The 18074-nt window shown below is 40.6% G+C and overlaps 1 protein-coding gene across 6 annotated transcripts in view; it reads left to right on the plus strand.

The window, feature by feature from the left end:
• Positions 1 to 3663: 3663 nt before the first annotated feature.
• The window catches only part of wnk2 (WNK lysine deficient protein kinase 2), a 61300-nt gene continuing 46889 nt past the window's right edge, over positions 3664 to 18074 (plus strand). For all 6 annotated transcript variants that reach the window (XM_088338227.1, XM_088338228.1, XM_088338230.1 and 3 more), the window contains exons 1-2: positions 3664 to 3876; positions 8057 to 8678. In XM_088338227.1, the coding sequence (XP_088194353.1) occupies positions 3830 to 3876; positions 8057 to 8678 (669 nt within the window). In that variant the 5' untranslated portion in view covers positions 3664 to 3829. The remainder of the gene's footprint in view (positions 3877 to 8056; positions 8679 to 18074) is intronic.

An 18074-nucleotide genomic window follows, 5' to 3' on the forward strand; every position in this document is an offset into this window, starting at 1 on the left:
CTAACATTGGAGCAAACTGTACTGTATTTTTGACTTCGTATCCTGAAACGCTTTTGTATTCTCGTTCAGGTACTACGTAATCTGAAACTTTTGTATCTACAGGGAGTGCAGAATTATTAGGCAAGTTGTATTTTTGAGGATTAATTTTATTATTGAACAACAACCATGTTCTTAATGAACCCAAAAGTCTCATTAATATCAAAGCTGAATATTTTGGAAGTTGGAGTGGGGCTTTTTTAGTTTTAGCTATTTTAGGAGGATATCTGTGTGTGCAGGTGACTATTACTGTGCATAATTATTAGGCAACTTAACAAAAAACAAATGTATACCCATTTCAATTATTTATTTTCATCAGGGAAACCAATACAACAGCTCAACATTCACAAATATACATTTCTGACATTCAAAAACAAAACAAAAACAAATCAGTGACCAATATAGCCACCTTTCTTTGCAAGGACACTCAAAAGCCTGCCATCCATGGATTCTGTCGTTGCTTTGATCTGTTCACGATCAACATTGCGTGCAGCAGCAACCACAGCCTCCCAGACAATGTTCAGAGAGGTGTACTGTTTTCCCTCCTTGTAAATCTCACATTTGATGAGGGACCACAGGTTCTCTATGGGGTTCAGATCAGGTGAACAAGGAGGCCATGTCATTAGTTTTTCTTCTTTTAGACCCTTTCTTGCCAGCCACGCTGTGGAGTACTTGGATGCGTGTGATGGAGCGTTGTCCTGCATGAAAATCACGTTTTTCTTGAAGGATGCGGACTTCTTCCTGTACCACTGCTTGAAGAAGGTCTTCCAGAAACTGGCAGTAGGACTGGGAGTTGAGCTTGAGTCCATCCTCAACCCGAAAAGGCCCCACAAGCTCATCTTTGATGATACCAGCCCATACCAGTACCCCACCTCCACCTTGCTGGCGTCTGAGGCGGACTGGAGCTCTCTGCCCTTTACCGATCCAGCCACGGGCCCATCCATCTGGCCCATCAAGACTCACTCTCATTTCATCAGTCCATAAAACCTTAGAAAAATCCGTCTTGAGATTTTTCTTGGCCCAGTCTTGACGTTTCAGCTTGTGTGTCTTGTTCAGTGGTGGTCGTTTTTCAGCCTTTCTTACCTTGGCCATGTCTCTGAGTATTGCACACCTTGTGCTTTTGGGCACTCCAGTGATGTTGCAGCTCTGAAATACGGCAAAACTGGTGGCAAGTGGCATCTTGGCAGCTGTACGCTTGACTTTTCTCAGTTCACGGGCAGTTATTTTGCGCCTTGGTTTTTCTACACGCTTCTTGCGACACTGTTGACTATTTTGAATGTAACGCTTGATTGTTCGATGATCACGCTTCAGAAGCTTGGCAATTTTAAGAGTGCTGCATCCCTCTGCAAGATATCTCACTATTTTTGACTTTTCAGAGCCTGTCAAGTCCCTCTTCTGACCCATTTTGCCAAAGGAAAGGAAGTTGCCTAATAATTATGCACACCTGATATAGGGTGTTGATGTCATTAGACCACACCCCTTCTCATTACAGAGATGCACATCACCGGATATGCTTAATTGGTAGTAGGCTTTCGAGCCTATACAGCTTGGAGTAAGACAACATGCATAAAGAGGATGATGTGGTCAAAATACTCATTTGCCTAATAATTCTGCACTCCCTGTAGAGCCATTCGTAAGTAGAGATACCACTGTAATTTGGTTTATAACTGGAATTATTTTTAATGGTTGTCCGAGCCTATTTTGACTTATAATAATTACAACCTGATAATAACAACATTATTAGATAACACAGCTTAAGGAGCAACCTGGACACATCGTCAGTGACTCTCCCAGGGTCGTCAGATGTTTCAGGTCTTATTCGGTAAAACGACCCAGCCAAAGGTGATCAATTGCTTGACTTGTGTCCAGGTAGTGCACTACGCCAAATGCATGTTCAAAAATCTTTTTATGAGGGGGATTTAGCTGCCCCCAAAAGCATAGAAATTCCCTTGATTGAGAATAATGACAAGGTCATTCATTTTTCTAGTTGATGATTTATGTAGAAGTGTGCATCACCCTGCAGGGTGATGTCACCTTCTGAATAGGACGAACGCTTGAGTGTAATTCTTTAGGGTGGGGCTCTGTATTGGGGAAGGGAGGGCGAGACTACACTCACAATGTGGGTGGTGCCATTGTACTGAAAGAAAAATAGAGAGAAACGAGGGGGCGGGGGTTGAGGGAGACAGAGAGTAAAAGAGAGAGAGAGACAGAGAGGGACGGAGAGGGGGATAGAGAGAGCAAGAAAGGGAGAGCAAGAGAGAGAGAGAGAGAGAGAGAGAGAGAGAGAAAGAGAGAAAGAGAGAAAGAGAGAGAGGGGGGGGGGTTGGGTAGAAAAAAGGGAGAGATGGACAGAGAGAGAGAGCAGGAGAGAGAGAAAGGAAATGTGTGTTTGCGGAAGTCAGAGGTAGTTGGAGAGAGGGGATGAGAGAGGAAGAGAGAGAGACAGAGAGTGAGAAAAAGAGAGAGAGAAGGAGAACGACGGAGAGAGAGAGAGAGAGAGAGAGAGAGAGAGAGAGCGAGAGAGAGAGAGAAAGAGAGAGAAAAAGAGTGATTGAAAGAGTGGGAGAGAGAGAAGGGGGGAGAAAAAGAGAGCTAATGAGAGAGAGAGAGATGGAGAGAGGGCGAGGGAAAGGGAATGGGTGCTTGCGGAAGGGGAAGTGGTCAAGAGAGAGAGAGAGAGAGAGAGAGAGAGAGGCAGAGACTCAGAGAGAGGTCAAGGGAGAGAGAGAGACAGAGAGCAGAGAGAGAGAAAGAGAGAGCAAGGGTGATTGAGTGAGTAAATGTGAAAGAAAGAGAGAGAGATAGCAAGCGAGAGAGAAAGAGCGAGATAGAGAGAGAGAGAGAGTGTGTGTGTGTGTGTGAAAGAGAGCAAGAGAGAGAGGGCGGGAAAGAGAGAGAGAGAGAGAAAGAGAGAGATGGAGAGAGGGCGAGAGAAAGGGAATGGGTGTTTGCGTAAGGGAGAGAGGTCAAGAGAGAGAGAGAGAGAGCACGAGTGAGTGAGTTTGAGAGATAGAGCGCGAGAGAGACAGTGAAATAGAGAGAGAGCGAGAGAGAGAGAGAGAGAGAGAGAGAGAGAGAGAGAGAGAGAGAGAGAGAGAGAGAGAGAGAGAGAGAGAGAGAGAGAGAGAGAGAGAAGTAGGTCCAGCACCGTCAGCGCTGACAACACAGCCGCACTCCGCAGGTCTCCCGAATACCGGATTGGACACCATGCCAATTGGGCGTGGTGGGCTTCCGTACTGTAAATGGTCCACGCCGCCGTTTCCGTCGTGCAGCAGCAGCAGCGTGGACTGTGCGGGGGGGGAGCGTCAAGTGTGCTGCAGTGAGCATCATTCGATAAGCGCTTAGCTTTTTATCTTCTGCGTTCCAGGATGTCACTCGTGGGTTCAAAGTGGTCAGAAGAGTCGAGCTCGACCTCGTGTCATTTCCACGCGTATCTCGGCTTTTAATTTACGGGCGTGTCGCCGAAACATGGCATCTGCGCACTTTGGCATATAGGAAGGGATTAGCGCGCATCCGACTTTCATCGCAAAGCTGTCATTATTATTTATTCGGAATTGTAGGTGCGATGGCATCACGTGGATGTACGCGTGCCACGCAGTGCGTGTTCAGTTCAACTTACACGGAGTAAAGGTGGACGTTTGGGGAGGGGGAGGAGATGCTCTGGACCCCAAAGAATCCCAAGGCCGTCCATTGGGCTCTTCGGAACTGCGTCACTGCATGCAATTGCGGCTGCAGGTAGGACCGCTCCTCATCACTCAACCACGATGCCGAGGGACTGAACACGTCGACCGGGATGTACGCGGCCGAGGGTTCTAACATCGTTTCAGGATCGATTTCAAGGTGCTTTTACGAGTTTTTTTAAACGTCTTAACGATCTTGGGGAGGCATGTCAAACTCTCTGTGGCTCGGGGGCCGGGTCCTGACTTTGTTTTCAGATGGGATGAACCCGTCATGAAAGTCAACGCCAAATATTTAGCTTTGCTTCTTAACGTTCAGCCCACATTTGTAGCCTACCCTACAAACTATTACCACAGACGGAAAGTTAGGTCATGTTTATTTGTGACGCTCTTAATCGCAAGTAGTCTCAAAGGGGAGATTATTGCAAACTACAGACTATTATTACACCATCCCCTGATCTAAAACCTACATGAGGGCAAGGAAAAACTCAAAAACCTCAGCATGAGGAAAATGAAGATACCTTGAGAAGCGACCGCACGGTATGACCAGTATGACCAGGCTAAAATAAAAATCAAAATAAAATATAAAGCAAAATCATATTAGGTTCCTGTTCTAAGTACTAAATTTGATATTTGGTTTTGTAGTTATACAGTAGTTGTCTTTTTTGCATGCTAGTGTTACAGTGATGGTATTTCTTTAGAAGTATTTTTTTAAGCATATCTGTAGTTTTATTTTTTTTTCTGTAATATTTGTTAGTATTTCAATAGTAGTATTTTTTTGAGTTTCTTTATTAGTTTTATAATACAGTGTGGTTGTAATTTTGTAGCATTTCTCTTATAATATTACTGTGGTAGTATTATTGTTGTATTTCTATAGTATTTTTTCTTTTCAGAAACAAAAGAATATACAGTATTAGCCTCCTGTTTGAAAACACTTAATTTAATATTTTGTTTTGTAGTAATTGTGTAGTAATTCTCTAGTAGTACTTTAAATAAATGGACAATGGGGACAAAATTTCCACCCAAAACGTGTTTTTATTAGTAGTTCTTTATTTTATTACTGTTGTTGCCCCCCGATAAGCAGGTAGGAGCCTAGCTTGGATGACGCCGCTATTGGTGTATGAGTGTGAAAGAATGAGTATGAAGCACGTTGTAAAGTGCTTTGGAAAGTGTTCAGTGTCTTGAAAAACGTTATGTAAATGCAGACCATTTAAAAAAGATGACCCTGTTGCAATGGATGTAACATTAACAAACAATGTGCATATATTGACAACCTTAAATATAGATAATTCATAAGCTACTGAATAGAAGTGTGTTTTAAGCCTAGATTTAAACAGTTCCACTGAGGTTTCAGATCAAATCTCGGAGGGCAGAGCATTTCACAGCACCGCGGCCTGAATGGAGAACGTTCTAGAAACTGCAGATTTCTTCTTGGCTCTTGGGATCACTGGTAGACCAGCATTTTTAGAGCGAAGGAACATAGGGGGAAATCAAATCTGAAATATATGAGGGAGCAAGTCCATGCATGATTTTGTATAATACCATCAGAACCTTAAAATATAATCTTAAGCTAACAGGGAGCCAATGCAAGTTAGCTAAAATCGGGGTAATGTGATCAAACTTTCTTGTCTTAGTTAAAAACCTTGCTGCAGCATTTAAAAGGGATATTTTCTGAGCACAACACATTTATTTATAAACAATGGAAGAAAGCTATTTTCATGTTTGACACTAAATGTGTTGGCTAATTGTTTATATTAACTGTTGAATAAACACAGCTTTACATCTGAAACAACTCATCACACTATACAGACACTGCCCTACTTACGAACGAGATTCCGGATGATCGTTTGTAAGTTGAATTTGTTCGTAAGTAGCATTCTGTGCTATATTTTGTATGTTTACAGTTTAAATAAGTATGTTTAAAGCTTGTATAAGTAAACTGTATTGTTTTGTACTTAAAGAATAAACATTTCATAAAATAATATAATAATAAAGTGAGGTTTGAGTTACTTTTGGAAGATGGGCTTCAAGAGTTTGGCTACTTCCTCCTCCGTTGTAGAGAGTGGACAAAAAAAAGCGATCCAACCATTTTCTCAACCGCATCAAGCTTTCTTCTTCCACTCTCATTAAAAAGAAACGGCTGGTCTTTTCTTTACGCTTTACACAAACCATGTTGAATGGGTGCACAAGATATTAAACAGTGAAACTCTCAAAGTTCTTAGCACACTAGAGATACAGTAGATTTCTTCTTTGGAGTGGATACTGGGTCCTGTCACAGCGCCTCACGCCTGTAGTGGCGAAAAGAAGCACTACAGTAGTGTCCTGTACTCGCAAAAAGGTGCACACAATACAAAATCTAACTTACAGCAATATATTTCGACATCCCGAAATATTTTTTGTATCTCGAATGTTTGTAAGTAGGGGAGTGTCTGTACAAACAAGTGGGAGCTAAGAATACAAATATTCTGACCTCAATTGTCATACTGCTTTTTCATAAATACAGTAATAACAAAAAAGGGTTTTAGGAGTGAGTGGGCAATAACATGAGATCCAAGTTACAGGCTGGGCCTACTGAAGCCCAGAAAATGATCTGTTCAAACAAATGTGCCCTCTCACCGTGTTCCCTCTCTTGCATTGCACTCCTGTAGTGTAATTGCTGCCGCTGGCTCCTGAAACTGGGAATCTTTTTCCCTTAACAAGTACATCAATATCAGGCGTCGAATCCTGAGTAGCAGCACGTTTAACTATGTGATTCTAGCGTTATTTCATCAACCTTGAGCACTGCTTTCTTATCATATTTCATCGCAGAGAACACCTGTTTAAAAAGATAAGTAGTCCTAAACATGGACAGAACCTTCGTTGGACCTCATCTTTTTGACACCTTTACTGCCTGCTAGCGGCCAGAAAGAGAATTGCTTTGTATGTATTAAAAATAATCATAACCTATGATATAAATGAGTTAAAGACTGGCTTCTTTTTGACACACTTAGAAATTTACGGCTGGCCGGATTGAATTATCCTGAAGGCCGGATCCTGCCTGTGGGCCATATGTTTGACGTGCCTGCTCTTGGATCATCTTATCTCTCATCAGCTTTTATTATATCAGTTCTCGCAGACATTGAGGGCCACTGGTTCGTTAACTGTTCCTAGGGCTTAGCAAACGCAAAAGACTAAATATATACTTTATATAGCTATAATCATTGGAAAACGTCAAGAATGTTTGTTTCATGATTTTTTTCATGTTCCATGTTTGTTGTCCTTCAGAAACTACATTATTTTCCTTTATCAAATAATTTGTAAAAAGCGCTACAGAGCCACTAGGGTGCGCCAAAGAACTTCATGTGTCTCCAGAGCCGCTTGTTGCCGATCCCCGTCCTAGTGTGACGGTAAGGCAGCATTCGACCACGTTGGTCTTCACCTTGAGAAGGTCTGCCAGTGGACATCAGGTCTTTGGGGACTCTTGATATTTTTAGGAGGTGGTTCAAAACAAATTTTTTAAATATTGCTTTCTAGTGATCATTTGTATTTAGTTTAAAGGGTTGGAATTATAAGCTTTTACTGTTACATATGTTAGTTTTAATCTCACATTTTTATGTTTTTATCACGGGCTGCACAGGTTAGCAGTGGTTAGTGCGTATGTGGCACAGTTCTGAGGACATGAGATCAAACCTTCCTGTTTGGAGTTTGCATGTCCTCCCCGTGCTTGCGTGGGTTTCCTCCAGGCACTCCGGTTTCCTCCCACATTCCAAAAACATGCATGTCGGGTTAATAGGCTGGTCAAAATTGTCCCTAGGTCTGAATGAGTGACTGAGTTGTCTATATCTGTGTTCCTTGCGACTGGCTGGCAACCAGTTCAGGGTGTCCCCTGCCCACTGCCTGAAGACATCTAGGATGGGCTCCCCCGAGACTTTACTGAGCATAAGTGTAGCAGATAATGAATGGATGGATGCATGTTTTTATTATAAAACAACGGCTGTTTTTTGTTTTTGATTTGTATTATTCCAGTGTTTCCTCATGTTGGGCGGGGGTAGGGCACGCTGGTAGGGTGTGGTTCAGTGGTTGAAAATCCTATTCTGAGGCCATCTGCTGCCATCCCTATCATTGTGGATGAGCCTCCCTCAGGTCCCTTTCCTAACATATTTATTTTTTGTTTCTACCATCATTCATTTTTGTTTCCTTTTTTAAACATTGTGTGTCTGTGTATTAGGTGTTCTGAGTTTTTGGGTGGGGCAAAATCAGGGGATACATTTCTCATATTGTACACTAACTGCGTGTGTATAGAGCTTTGAGAGGCAATTCATTTGCCAAAAAGTGCTTTACAAATACATTTGATTTGATTCTAGTAAGGAACCGCCGCTCGGATCAACCTTTTCCTCTGCGCCCGATTTGGACTCCGACGTGAACGTCAATGCATTCAGACCCGTTTACGAGAACGGCACGGGAGACGATGACCAGAGCACTGCCCTGCGAGGGGCCAGTGACCCCAGCGCCTACCCCTCGGCGGAATTCCGCGGCCTGGTCCGCCAGAGGTTCATCCGCCGGACTTTGTGGGTGTCGGACCCCGAAGAGCAAACGCTGGACACGGCCGAGTGCGTCAGTAGCACCCCGGTGCTCAGCATCGACCTGCGGACTATTGTGGGCCGGACCAGGAGCCGAACTTCACGTCTGGGGGACCAGGAGAGGTCCAAGTCGGAAAGTCACGTGGACTTGAAGGATGACATCGGGTGCAACGGACCGAGCATCGAGGAGAAAGGCGAGGTGAAGGAAGAAGGTGTGGGTTCTGACGTCACCGGGAAAGCGGGGAGCGATGAGAACGAAGAGGAGCCGGGGATGAAGGCTGTTTCGACTTCGCCTGGAGGCCGCTTCCTCAAGTTCGACATCGAGTTGGGCAGAGGCTCCTTTAAGACGGTCTACAAGGGGCTCGACACGGAGACCTGGGTCGAAGTGGCTTGGTGCGAACTGCAGGTTGGTGCTATCACATACGTGACGTCACATCTCAGCACCCTTTGTCATTGTTACACTTCATCACAGCGTACAAAGGCCACGATAAAGTTCTCAAAGTTGTTGGGCGCATAACTAAAAAACAATAGTTAAGTCACTGTAACTAGTTACTTCATTTAAAAAGTACGGCTACCCCCAGCTTAGCGAGTTACTCTGAAAGTAATTATACCTACAAATTACCGTCCACACTCGCAGACCTCCTAAAACTCCCTTAAAAAGCCACATAATAAAATAAATCAAACAAAACCTATTCACCAGCCTGTGGAAGCAGAGAACCCTTCATATTTCTTGGCTAGTGCGTTCTTGAGTGCTTGCAAAAGAACACTTTGCTGAGTCACACCATATCCATTTTGTGTCTGGGCTTAAAACCACTCAAATATCTCCACCTCCATTTCTGGTTACTGTCCAAGAGGATTTTTGATTTTTTTTCAAGAATACTGTATTGCAAAATTAATTTTACAATAAATTCTGAACTCACGTTTGTGTCATTGGTGACAAACAACCAAAATACAGATATAATCGGACCCCCTGATTTGAGTACTGTATTTTATTATGTAGTTGTAAATTCGGCTTGGATGCTAGTATGCTTGGTAGGGAGAATATCTCCATGACAAGAAGTTCAGTATTCAGTATTCTACGTATTCTGTGCATGAGCCGGCACCACCATAACCGTATTTAGTCGGTAAATATAAACATACCAATCTTTCAAACTAAGCCAATGGTGGATCAAAGCTTGTTATGAAACATGATTCCTACATTAGTTTTAAGGAATCAGAGGGAACTTCAATTCATGATCTCAGGGTTACGCAAAGGTCTTAAAATTTTGAAAAAGTCTTAAATATCCTAACAGCAAATTAAGGCAATATAAAAGTTTAAACATGTTTATCACTAAGACGTTAGTGTTGTGAGTGACATGTAATTTATTAATTTTTCCCCAATAATCTGGAGTTTTAGGGGAATCAGGAGTGTCTTACTACTCATATTTAAGTATAGATTTAGGGAGATTTTTACAAAACGAATAGCATCGACAATCCCTGCTTTAAATAATTGACAACTAGATGTCGTTATATTGAGCTGTGCAACTGAAAACAAGTGCTATAAAGCACAAGGAAGATTACAAATTACTGAGACTTAAGGTTTCACAAGGTTTAGGTGAGCCTTATTTTGTGTAAACTTAAGAAAACATTATACACAATAACGAACTACGTATTTAGAAAATGCATGTTTTTATGATTTGTCTGCTTATTCCATATTGTTTTTGAATACATTTTTAAAACCTCATGTTCACAGACTCACAGCAATACTTGACTCTTCGGTAGTCATTGAGATTATATCGATACCAGGTAAAATACTATTGAAAAATATGCAGAGGTAACATGCACAAAATAACGTTTCCCTAACACACGGGTTGGAAACCCAAGACATTTGGGTAAGAGATAAAATAGAAGTTTTGCAATTATTTACTGTATTGGTACATGCAGAGCCAAGACAAAACAGACTATTCTCAGGGTTCGGGCCCTTAGTGGACCTTGTTAACTACAATTTACAGTCATTGTGTCACACCAACCGTTTTGTCTGTAAATTGCTAAATAATACTTTTTATGGAAGCTCATTCAGCAATCTGTTTTCAGACACTTTATGATGAAAACCTACAGAACAAAACTGTAAACACCAAAAACCTCTAGCTAAGCACCCAGAGCAATTTGATTGGGTGAGCGGCAGGAATGGGCGTCGCCGTACACGTAGGGCAAACACTCCTTTTCGCCCTCGCCCACCACCGTCTGCTCTGAAGGTAACTATGTTGGTATACTTGTTTGCAGTATTTTGTGGCATTTTTACAAAATAACTTTGCTCACACATTGTTTTGAAACCATTGTTTAGGATGAAAATGCTTTAAGACGTTTAAATGGGGTTGGGCAAGATTCTTTGAAAAAATTGTGACTATTTAGCACATTTCTGAACATTTGCTTTTTTTTAATATGTATATTTTCTGAATAATTAAGATAGGACACTAGCATTAGCCTTCTGTGCAACTGCTATCACTAGTATTTAAGGTTTGTGACAGTGGCATTACAGAAGCTGCTAAATTATTTAGCATCAACTACTCGAGAGATGCTAGCCACCAAAGTGATGTTAGTCGCTAATGCAGCTCAAGACTGTGTGAAATATGCGCTAAATGCCGGCCAGGAACTGCTGGAAGAGAATCCAAATTTTGAAGGTCATAAGCTTATTTATGTCCTTTACCATCGACCATTGTCGAATCGCATCCACCTTTACAGTAAATTCCAGCAAACTGTATTTTACCCAAGAATGCATTTCATGAATCAAACTGTATTATTCCTCTCATTCTGGGCTGCTCAACCTTTTTCTTGCTGAGAGCTTCTTTTAGCTACTTATTAGCTCAAGGGGCCCCCCACTTCGATCTGCAGTTTTTAAATCGCAACTTAACTTGTCTTACTTACTGTGTTGTTACTATGTTATTACCAGGTTAACTCTTGTAGGTATAATGAAGAGAGAAAGAAAGAGAAAAAGACAGAAAGAACAGAAAAGAGAGTGAAAGAAAGAGGACCAGAAATAAGAGAAAATGAAAGAGTGAAAGAGATAAAAGGGAGAAAGAAAGACAAAGATAGAGAACGAGAGGAAAAGAGAAGGAATGAAAGAAGAAAAACCAAAGAGAAAGAGAGAGAGAATGCTAGAGAGAGAGAGAATGAGATAAAGAGAGAAAAAGAGAGAGAGAGAAATCAAGAGACAAGAAAGAAGTAGTGTTGAATTGACTCGGTTGACCAGGCACCGCAGCTGTCCTCAGAGGACACCCTGGTGCCCAAGGGCAACACGTTGGAGACCTGTGCTCTAATTTTCTAAATTTGTTAAATGATACCGAGTATTGGTATTTTGGCCTCCCTTTTAGCTAGCTAAGTAGCTTTTATTCTTCTAGCTTTCTATCTGATTATTTACTTGGCTTTTTACTCTCTTAGCTAGCTAGTTTGCTCCCTTCTTAGCTTTGTAGCTAACTAGCTTCCTACATTTCTAGCTATTGAGCAAGCTATCTAGCCAGCTTTTTTTTATAGCTTTGTAGTTAGCTATTTTCCTACATTTTTAGCTTCTTAGTAAGCTATCTAGCTAGCTATTTATTTATTTTGCCTGTGATCAAGCTAACATTCTATCGTTTTATGCTAGTAATTAAGCTTAACTTGGGTCTCCTTTTTAGCTGTTTTTTAGCCTTTTTTCTTTTAGCTTTCCATCTGGCTACTCAGTTGGCCTTTTACCTTTTAAGCTTGCTATCTTGCTCCCTATTTAGCTATCTTCCTACATTATTTTGTTATTTGGCAAGCTATCTCGCTAGCTCTTTACATATTTTGCATGTGATCCAGCTAACATTTTATCCTTTCTATGCTAGTATTAAGCTAAATTTTGGCTTCCTTTCTCGCTAGCTATGCAGGCTTTTTTATTTTTGCTTTCCATCTGGCTACTTAGTTGACTTTTTACTCTCTTAGCTAGCTATCTTGTTCCCTTTTTAGCTTTGTAGCTAGCTATCTTCCTACATTTTTAGTTATTTGGAAAGATATCTCGCTAGCTCTTTACATATTTTGCATGTGATCTAGCTAACATTTTATCCTTTCTATACTAGTATCAAGCTGAATTTGAGCTATCTAGGCTTTTTTATTTTAGCTTTGCATCAGGCTTTTTACTCTCTTAGCTTGCTATGTTGCTCCCTTTTTAGCTTTTTACCTATTTACTTTTCTAGCTAACTATCAAGCTACCTTTTACCCATTTAGCTAGCAATCAGGATGCCCTTTGTAACACAAAGAATATACGCTCCACAAAGGTTAGAGACCCCTGCCTTAAAGTGTTACCGGTAAATTAAATAACCTCTTCGAGATTACAAAATGTTACATTCATGGGTGTGGACATTTCCTGCTGAGTCTGCATTTTTTTTTTTTCATTTCTGGTTTTAATATTCCAAGAATACTTCCAAATCCCTTTTCGGGAGGGATTAACAATCCTCCCGAAGGATGTTGGATTTAAAGTATTTCCTAGCATCTGTTGGAACAGTGGGAATAGAAACCCTTCTCTGCACAACAATAGTGTGATTTTCTTGGCCATGCAACAGGGAAGGCATCAAATATGGACGCCTGCGTGCCAGTGTATTTATGTAGACTTAACGTCTTAGAGGATGATTCAACCACTCCGTGCCTAGAGGCCCGATGCTTGCCCTTTGGAGCTTTCTTACGTAGCCGCCGTGTAAGTCCCAGCATGAGACGGCAGAAAAAGGTGCCGACGCGGAGGTGCATGAATCATCTTTCCATGGAGGAAGGCCGCTCGCAACAACAAATGGCGATGGGGGGAGGAAACAAGGCAGGGGTTTAGTGAATTAGCGACGCCTTTTATAGCGTTTTCTCGCCGATGGTGCTTGGATTGATCGGGCTGCGCCGGGTGCCGACCGCCGAGTCTTGCCACGCTGTTGCGCTTAGGGAGGAAATCCTGCTGATGCAGCCCTCTGCAGCAAGACCGGTGGGTGGGGGAGTGTAACGACAGGGGATAATGATGAGTTGGACGTGTGCCGACGGTTCGTGCGGGTGCTTGAAATCCTTGACGTGCTATGGAGGTCGGGAAAATGCTTGAATTTTGGGGGGAAGATCTTGAAAATGCTTGACATTGTTTGCATTGTCAAAATGAAATGTGTAAAAATGACGACATGCCTGTTCTGGTGCTTTGTCATGATAGAATTGTCATGTCATGTGGTGGCACCCAAGGGGACTACTCTATTTAGAAATCCAGCTCTTCCGGCTCCCAACCCAATTTTCTTTTCTTTTTTAAATAACATATTATCATAATCAAAGATTATGCAACCAACTTATTTAGTAATGAGTCATTTCATATGTTCTGCAGGGGATTCTTGAAAAAAAACAAAACATGAAATATACATAAGAACATTTACAGATCTACAAAAAAATGTAAAACACAAAACAATTTGAGCTATTCACACACCGAACAGGTTTAAAAACAACACAAAATCCCTGAAAATGCAAAACAATGCTATAAAATTATAAATATGAACTCTTCAGTGCAATAAATTAATGATGAAATGCAAAATAAATTTAACTATTTACAATTCTGTTTTAACCAATTTAGACACAGATCCTCTTAAGTATAAAGTATAAATAAATATAAATAAAACGAAGCAAAAGATCGGCAGTCTCTTAAGATTGAAAGATTAAATGCACTCTGGTTGGAGCATTCAATATCATTCAAATGAGTCCAAATATAGATAATTTTTGTTCTTTATATACATACAGTACTTTCTTTTTTGTCCTCCGTATTGAACTCCATTATTACCCAACGCCTCTCGAGCCCTTTCGGTCTTTGTTAACAAGTGGGTTGGATTGTTGAAGCACAATGGCAGAATTCATGTCAGTTTATAGCAACTATTGACACAAAAAGATCGTAATCATCGATAGAACATTTGAAAATAGCACAATGTACATGCTCGCGGCAAGATAGTGAGTTTATTTTCGTCATGCCAAAAATGTCATGTTTTTTTGATAGTTGTGGATTTCTTCCCTTGAAGGTACTGTACAAATTGAAAAATCTTCCTTGAAAGGGCTTGAGTTTGGCCATGAAAAATGTGTAGGAACCATATTTTCCACACTGTAAGGTGCACCTTATAATGTGGTGATATCATTTTGATATACAGACGTTGCCCTTCGGACGATCGTTCGTAAGTTGAATTTGTTCGTAAGTTGCTTCAGTGCTATATTTTGTATGTTTAAGTTTTATATACGTATGTTTACAGCTTGTATAAGTAATCTGTATTGTTTTGTACTAAAAAATAAACATTTAATAAAATAATATGCTCCATAAATATAGATAAAGTTAAGTTTAACCTTCTTTTGGAAGATGGGCTTCAATAGTTTGGCGACATCCTCCTCCGTGGTAAAAAGTGGCCGAAAAAAACGTCCTGACCATTTTCTCAACCGCATGAAGCTTTCTTGTTCCACTTTCATTTCTTTACACTTTACACCAACTATACTTAATGATGCACGGGATTTTAAAGAATGTAAATTTCAAAGTTCTTAGCGCGCTGGAGATACAGTATTGAATGTTTACACACTTACTAGGAAGAGGAAGCCGGATTTCTTCTTCGGGGTGGATACTGGGTGATCTCTCAGCGCCACCACACGCCAGTACAACTCAATTGAGTTTCACACCCCTGATTTCAGGGACAGTGTCTTTTGAACACTAGATGTCGCTGTATCTTGTACTGCAAACAAGAATGAATGCTTAAAGCACAAGGGAGTCAAATTGACCAAACCACACTATTTTCCCAATAATATTTTGCCAAGCCTTTTGCAAGATTTTCGCTTTTTGGTACCCTTACTAGCAAGATGTCAAATTATTATGACAACTCTCAAAAGAGTGATGCTCATCATACGTCAATACAAAATTCTCAACCTACAAAAAAAATGAAAAAAAAGCAAGATTATATGATAGTTAAATTTATTTTTTGCTTATTATATAAGTCTATATTGTTTTCAAGAATTACTGATTTTTCTTTTACCAGGAGGAGGCGCTAAGTAATACTTAAAATAGGAGACTTGTATACTAAATACTAAATAAATATTTATTAAATGGTCCTTTTTAATAGTATACTTGCCATTGCTTTGTTTTTAAGGACAAGTGTCCCATAATTGAATTGAAATCGTGTTATTCTAAAGAAGAGGCTCATTGGCAACAAGCCTTTAAATTGTGGAAAGATTGGCATACAACAGACGTAATCTGAGAAGGATGAGGCTGCGGGTCACGATGGCCGACTGAAATCCGATACCTCATCGGCCTGCCAAGTATAATCGACGAACACAAAGCACAGCATAACTATGTGTATTTCAAAGCCGTCTCATAATTGAGTTGGACAAAACAAACAAAGAAATATGCCATGCGTGTTTGTAAATGATTGGTTAATAGTTTAATAGACACTCGAAGTGAGAAGAGGCATCAGCTAAGGACAAAACCCTCAATAAGAAATCCCCACCTATTCTAAAAGCCCTCCCCTGAGCTCTTTCTTTTCATTAAATCTCCTAGATTACAAAAAGCAGATATTCCTTGAGAGGTCACCCAGCATTCACCCCAAAGAAATCCGGCTTCTACTTCCTGGTTTGTGTGTAATAAAACCAATGTGTACAGTATCGCTAGCGCGCTAAGAACTTTGACGTTTTTATTGTTTAATTTCTCGTGCATCCATTCAATATTGTTGGTGTAAAGTGTAAAGAAAAGGCGAGCTGTTTCTTTTGAAAAGATGGTGGAATAAGAAAGCTTGATGCAGTTGAGAAAATGGTCGGAACGTTTTTTTCGGCTACTTTTTACCACGGAGAAGGACCTCTTGAAGCGCATCTCCCAAAAGTAAATTAAACCTCACTTTATTTATCTTTATAGAGCATATTATTTGATTAAATTGTTATTTTTTTAGTACAAAAAATAAGGTTACTTGTACAAGTCTTAAACATACTTATATAAACCTTAAACATACAACATATAGCACTGGAGCAACTTACGAAAACCCCCAACTTACAAATGATCGGCCGGAACCTTACTCGTTCGTAGTTTGGGCAGCGTCTGTAAATAATGAACATTAGTGAGGAACAATTGTCAAAATAACGAATCGGCATTGCAGTGTTACCCGTAACTATATGGAGACCCTAGTGGATGGACAGATGCATCGATCTGGTGATCTTTAAGGCTAAATCGAGAAGCTAGATCTATGATGACTGGGTGCCCTTGTATACTATTGAATCCAAAATTCACTAGTTTTAAAAGGCAATGACACAGGAAACAAGTCACACCCACATAGCATAGCAAACGAAACAGGATTTTAATGTAAAAAAAAAAAAAAGAATGAGTCAATGCCGTACTATTTTAATGTATCATATCGTCGAGTAAACAGACCAAATCACCGAGTTTGAAATGTATAAAATGTAATACTCGATGACATGGTCAATTACAGTATGCTATATCTCCTGCTGCTATGACACGGTGCCGGTTCTTCTTTGTTGGTTTACAGGAGGTTATTGTAACACAAATGAGCTACAGTTAGGGTCTGTGTGTTACCAGTGCTGTTGCTACCTATTTGGGTCCCCAAAGCACAAATGTTTTTTTTTTACAATTTTGTTGTATTCTTGTGTTTTACTTTGTGACAAATACTTGATTAAACCAAAATCAAACTCAGTTGTTGTGGTATTAAAGGCGGTTACGTGAGACCCCCATCTAATAAGCCAGTGCGCCGGAGCGGTCACATCTAATGGGCCAGTGCGCCATATGACCCGACACAAAAGAAATTCAAACCCAGGACTGCGCGCCCTTTAAAACAGTGCGCCAAATGGGTGTGAAAATAAGGTATAACAATAAGCTTTATTTCTTCTTCTTTTTTAAACATTGACTAACGGCAAACGAAGCATGAGCTTCATCTCGTCTCTTCTTTTTTTTCTCTTTTCCCTGCTCCAGACTTGTTGCCGTTTCGAGGCCATGTTCGCACAGGTGTTCACCAAATTGCGAATGAGGCATTATCGAACATCCTGTGAGGGGAGAGGGGCACCATAAGACTGGAGATAGGCCAGGACACAAAGCAGATTCACCCCTTTTCTCTGAAAAGTTTTTTTAATATGCTTTTGCATTGTTTAATCAGATTAGACCATATTATTAACACTTTTAACACTTTATACTTTTTTTTCCCACAACCTTGATTTCTTTTGGTGCCCTCCTGGGCACCTAATCCCCCACACAGTGCGCGTTATGTGCGTTTGCAGGGCTACAGCCCTGCGTGTTCCTCCTCTGAACGCATTTTTCGAATCTCTTGCAACGGCAGCGACGAGTTTTTACACTGTGTTGAAAGTGCCGGCAGTGCGACAAGGCGCCAAACCTTTTTTTTTTCTGGTCGCCGAGAAAAACACGATGCTTGTCAATGTCACATTTTACCCAGCCGACCGACACCGAAACAACGGAGTAATTGGGAGTGAAGAAAGCTTGACTCTCTGACCAAGATTATTTTAACTGACAGTCTCAAAGAAACACACCATGGCATTTGCGATCATTTATACAGCGATAAATCTAAAAGTTATTTTGACTAACGGTGTATTTAGAAATGTACTATCCTTTAATAATACAAGTTTATGAGACTCTGGCGGGACCAATTCAACTTCCGCCAGAATCTTGCAATCTCCCCTGCAGTTGTTCAATATCAAAAACATAATAAACGTTTCAGTAATGTTCTCTTATTGATTTCAAAGTAATTTTCGGTCCCAAAATAAAGTTTTACTCTAACCCGTTGTCCACGTGAAGGAACACACGTTTTCTGTATTTGCATATGTG

This window comes from Urocampus carinirostris, chromosome 6 (assembly GCF_059441175.1).
Source record: "Urocampus carinirostris isolate Australia breed hairy pipefish chromosome 6, RoL_Ucar_1.0, whole genome shotgun sequence".
Lineage (NCBI taxonomy): Eukaryota > Metazoa > Chordata > Actinopteri > Syngnathiformes > Syngnathidae > Urocampus > Urocampus carinirostris.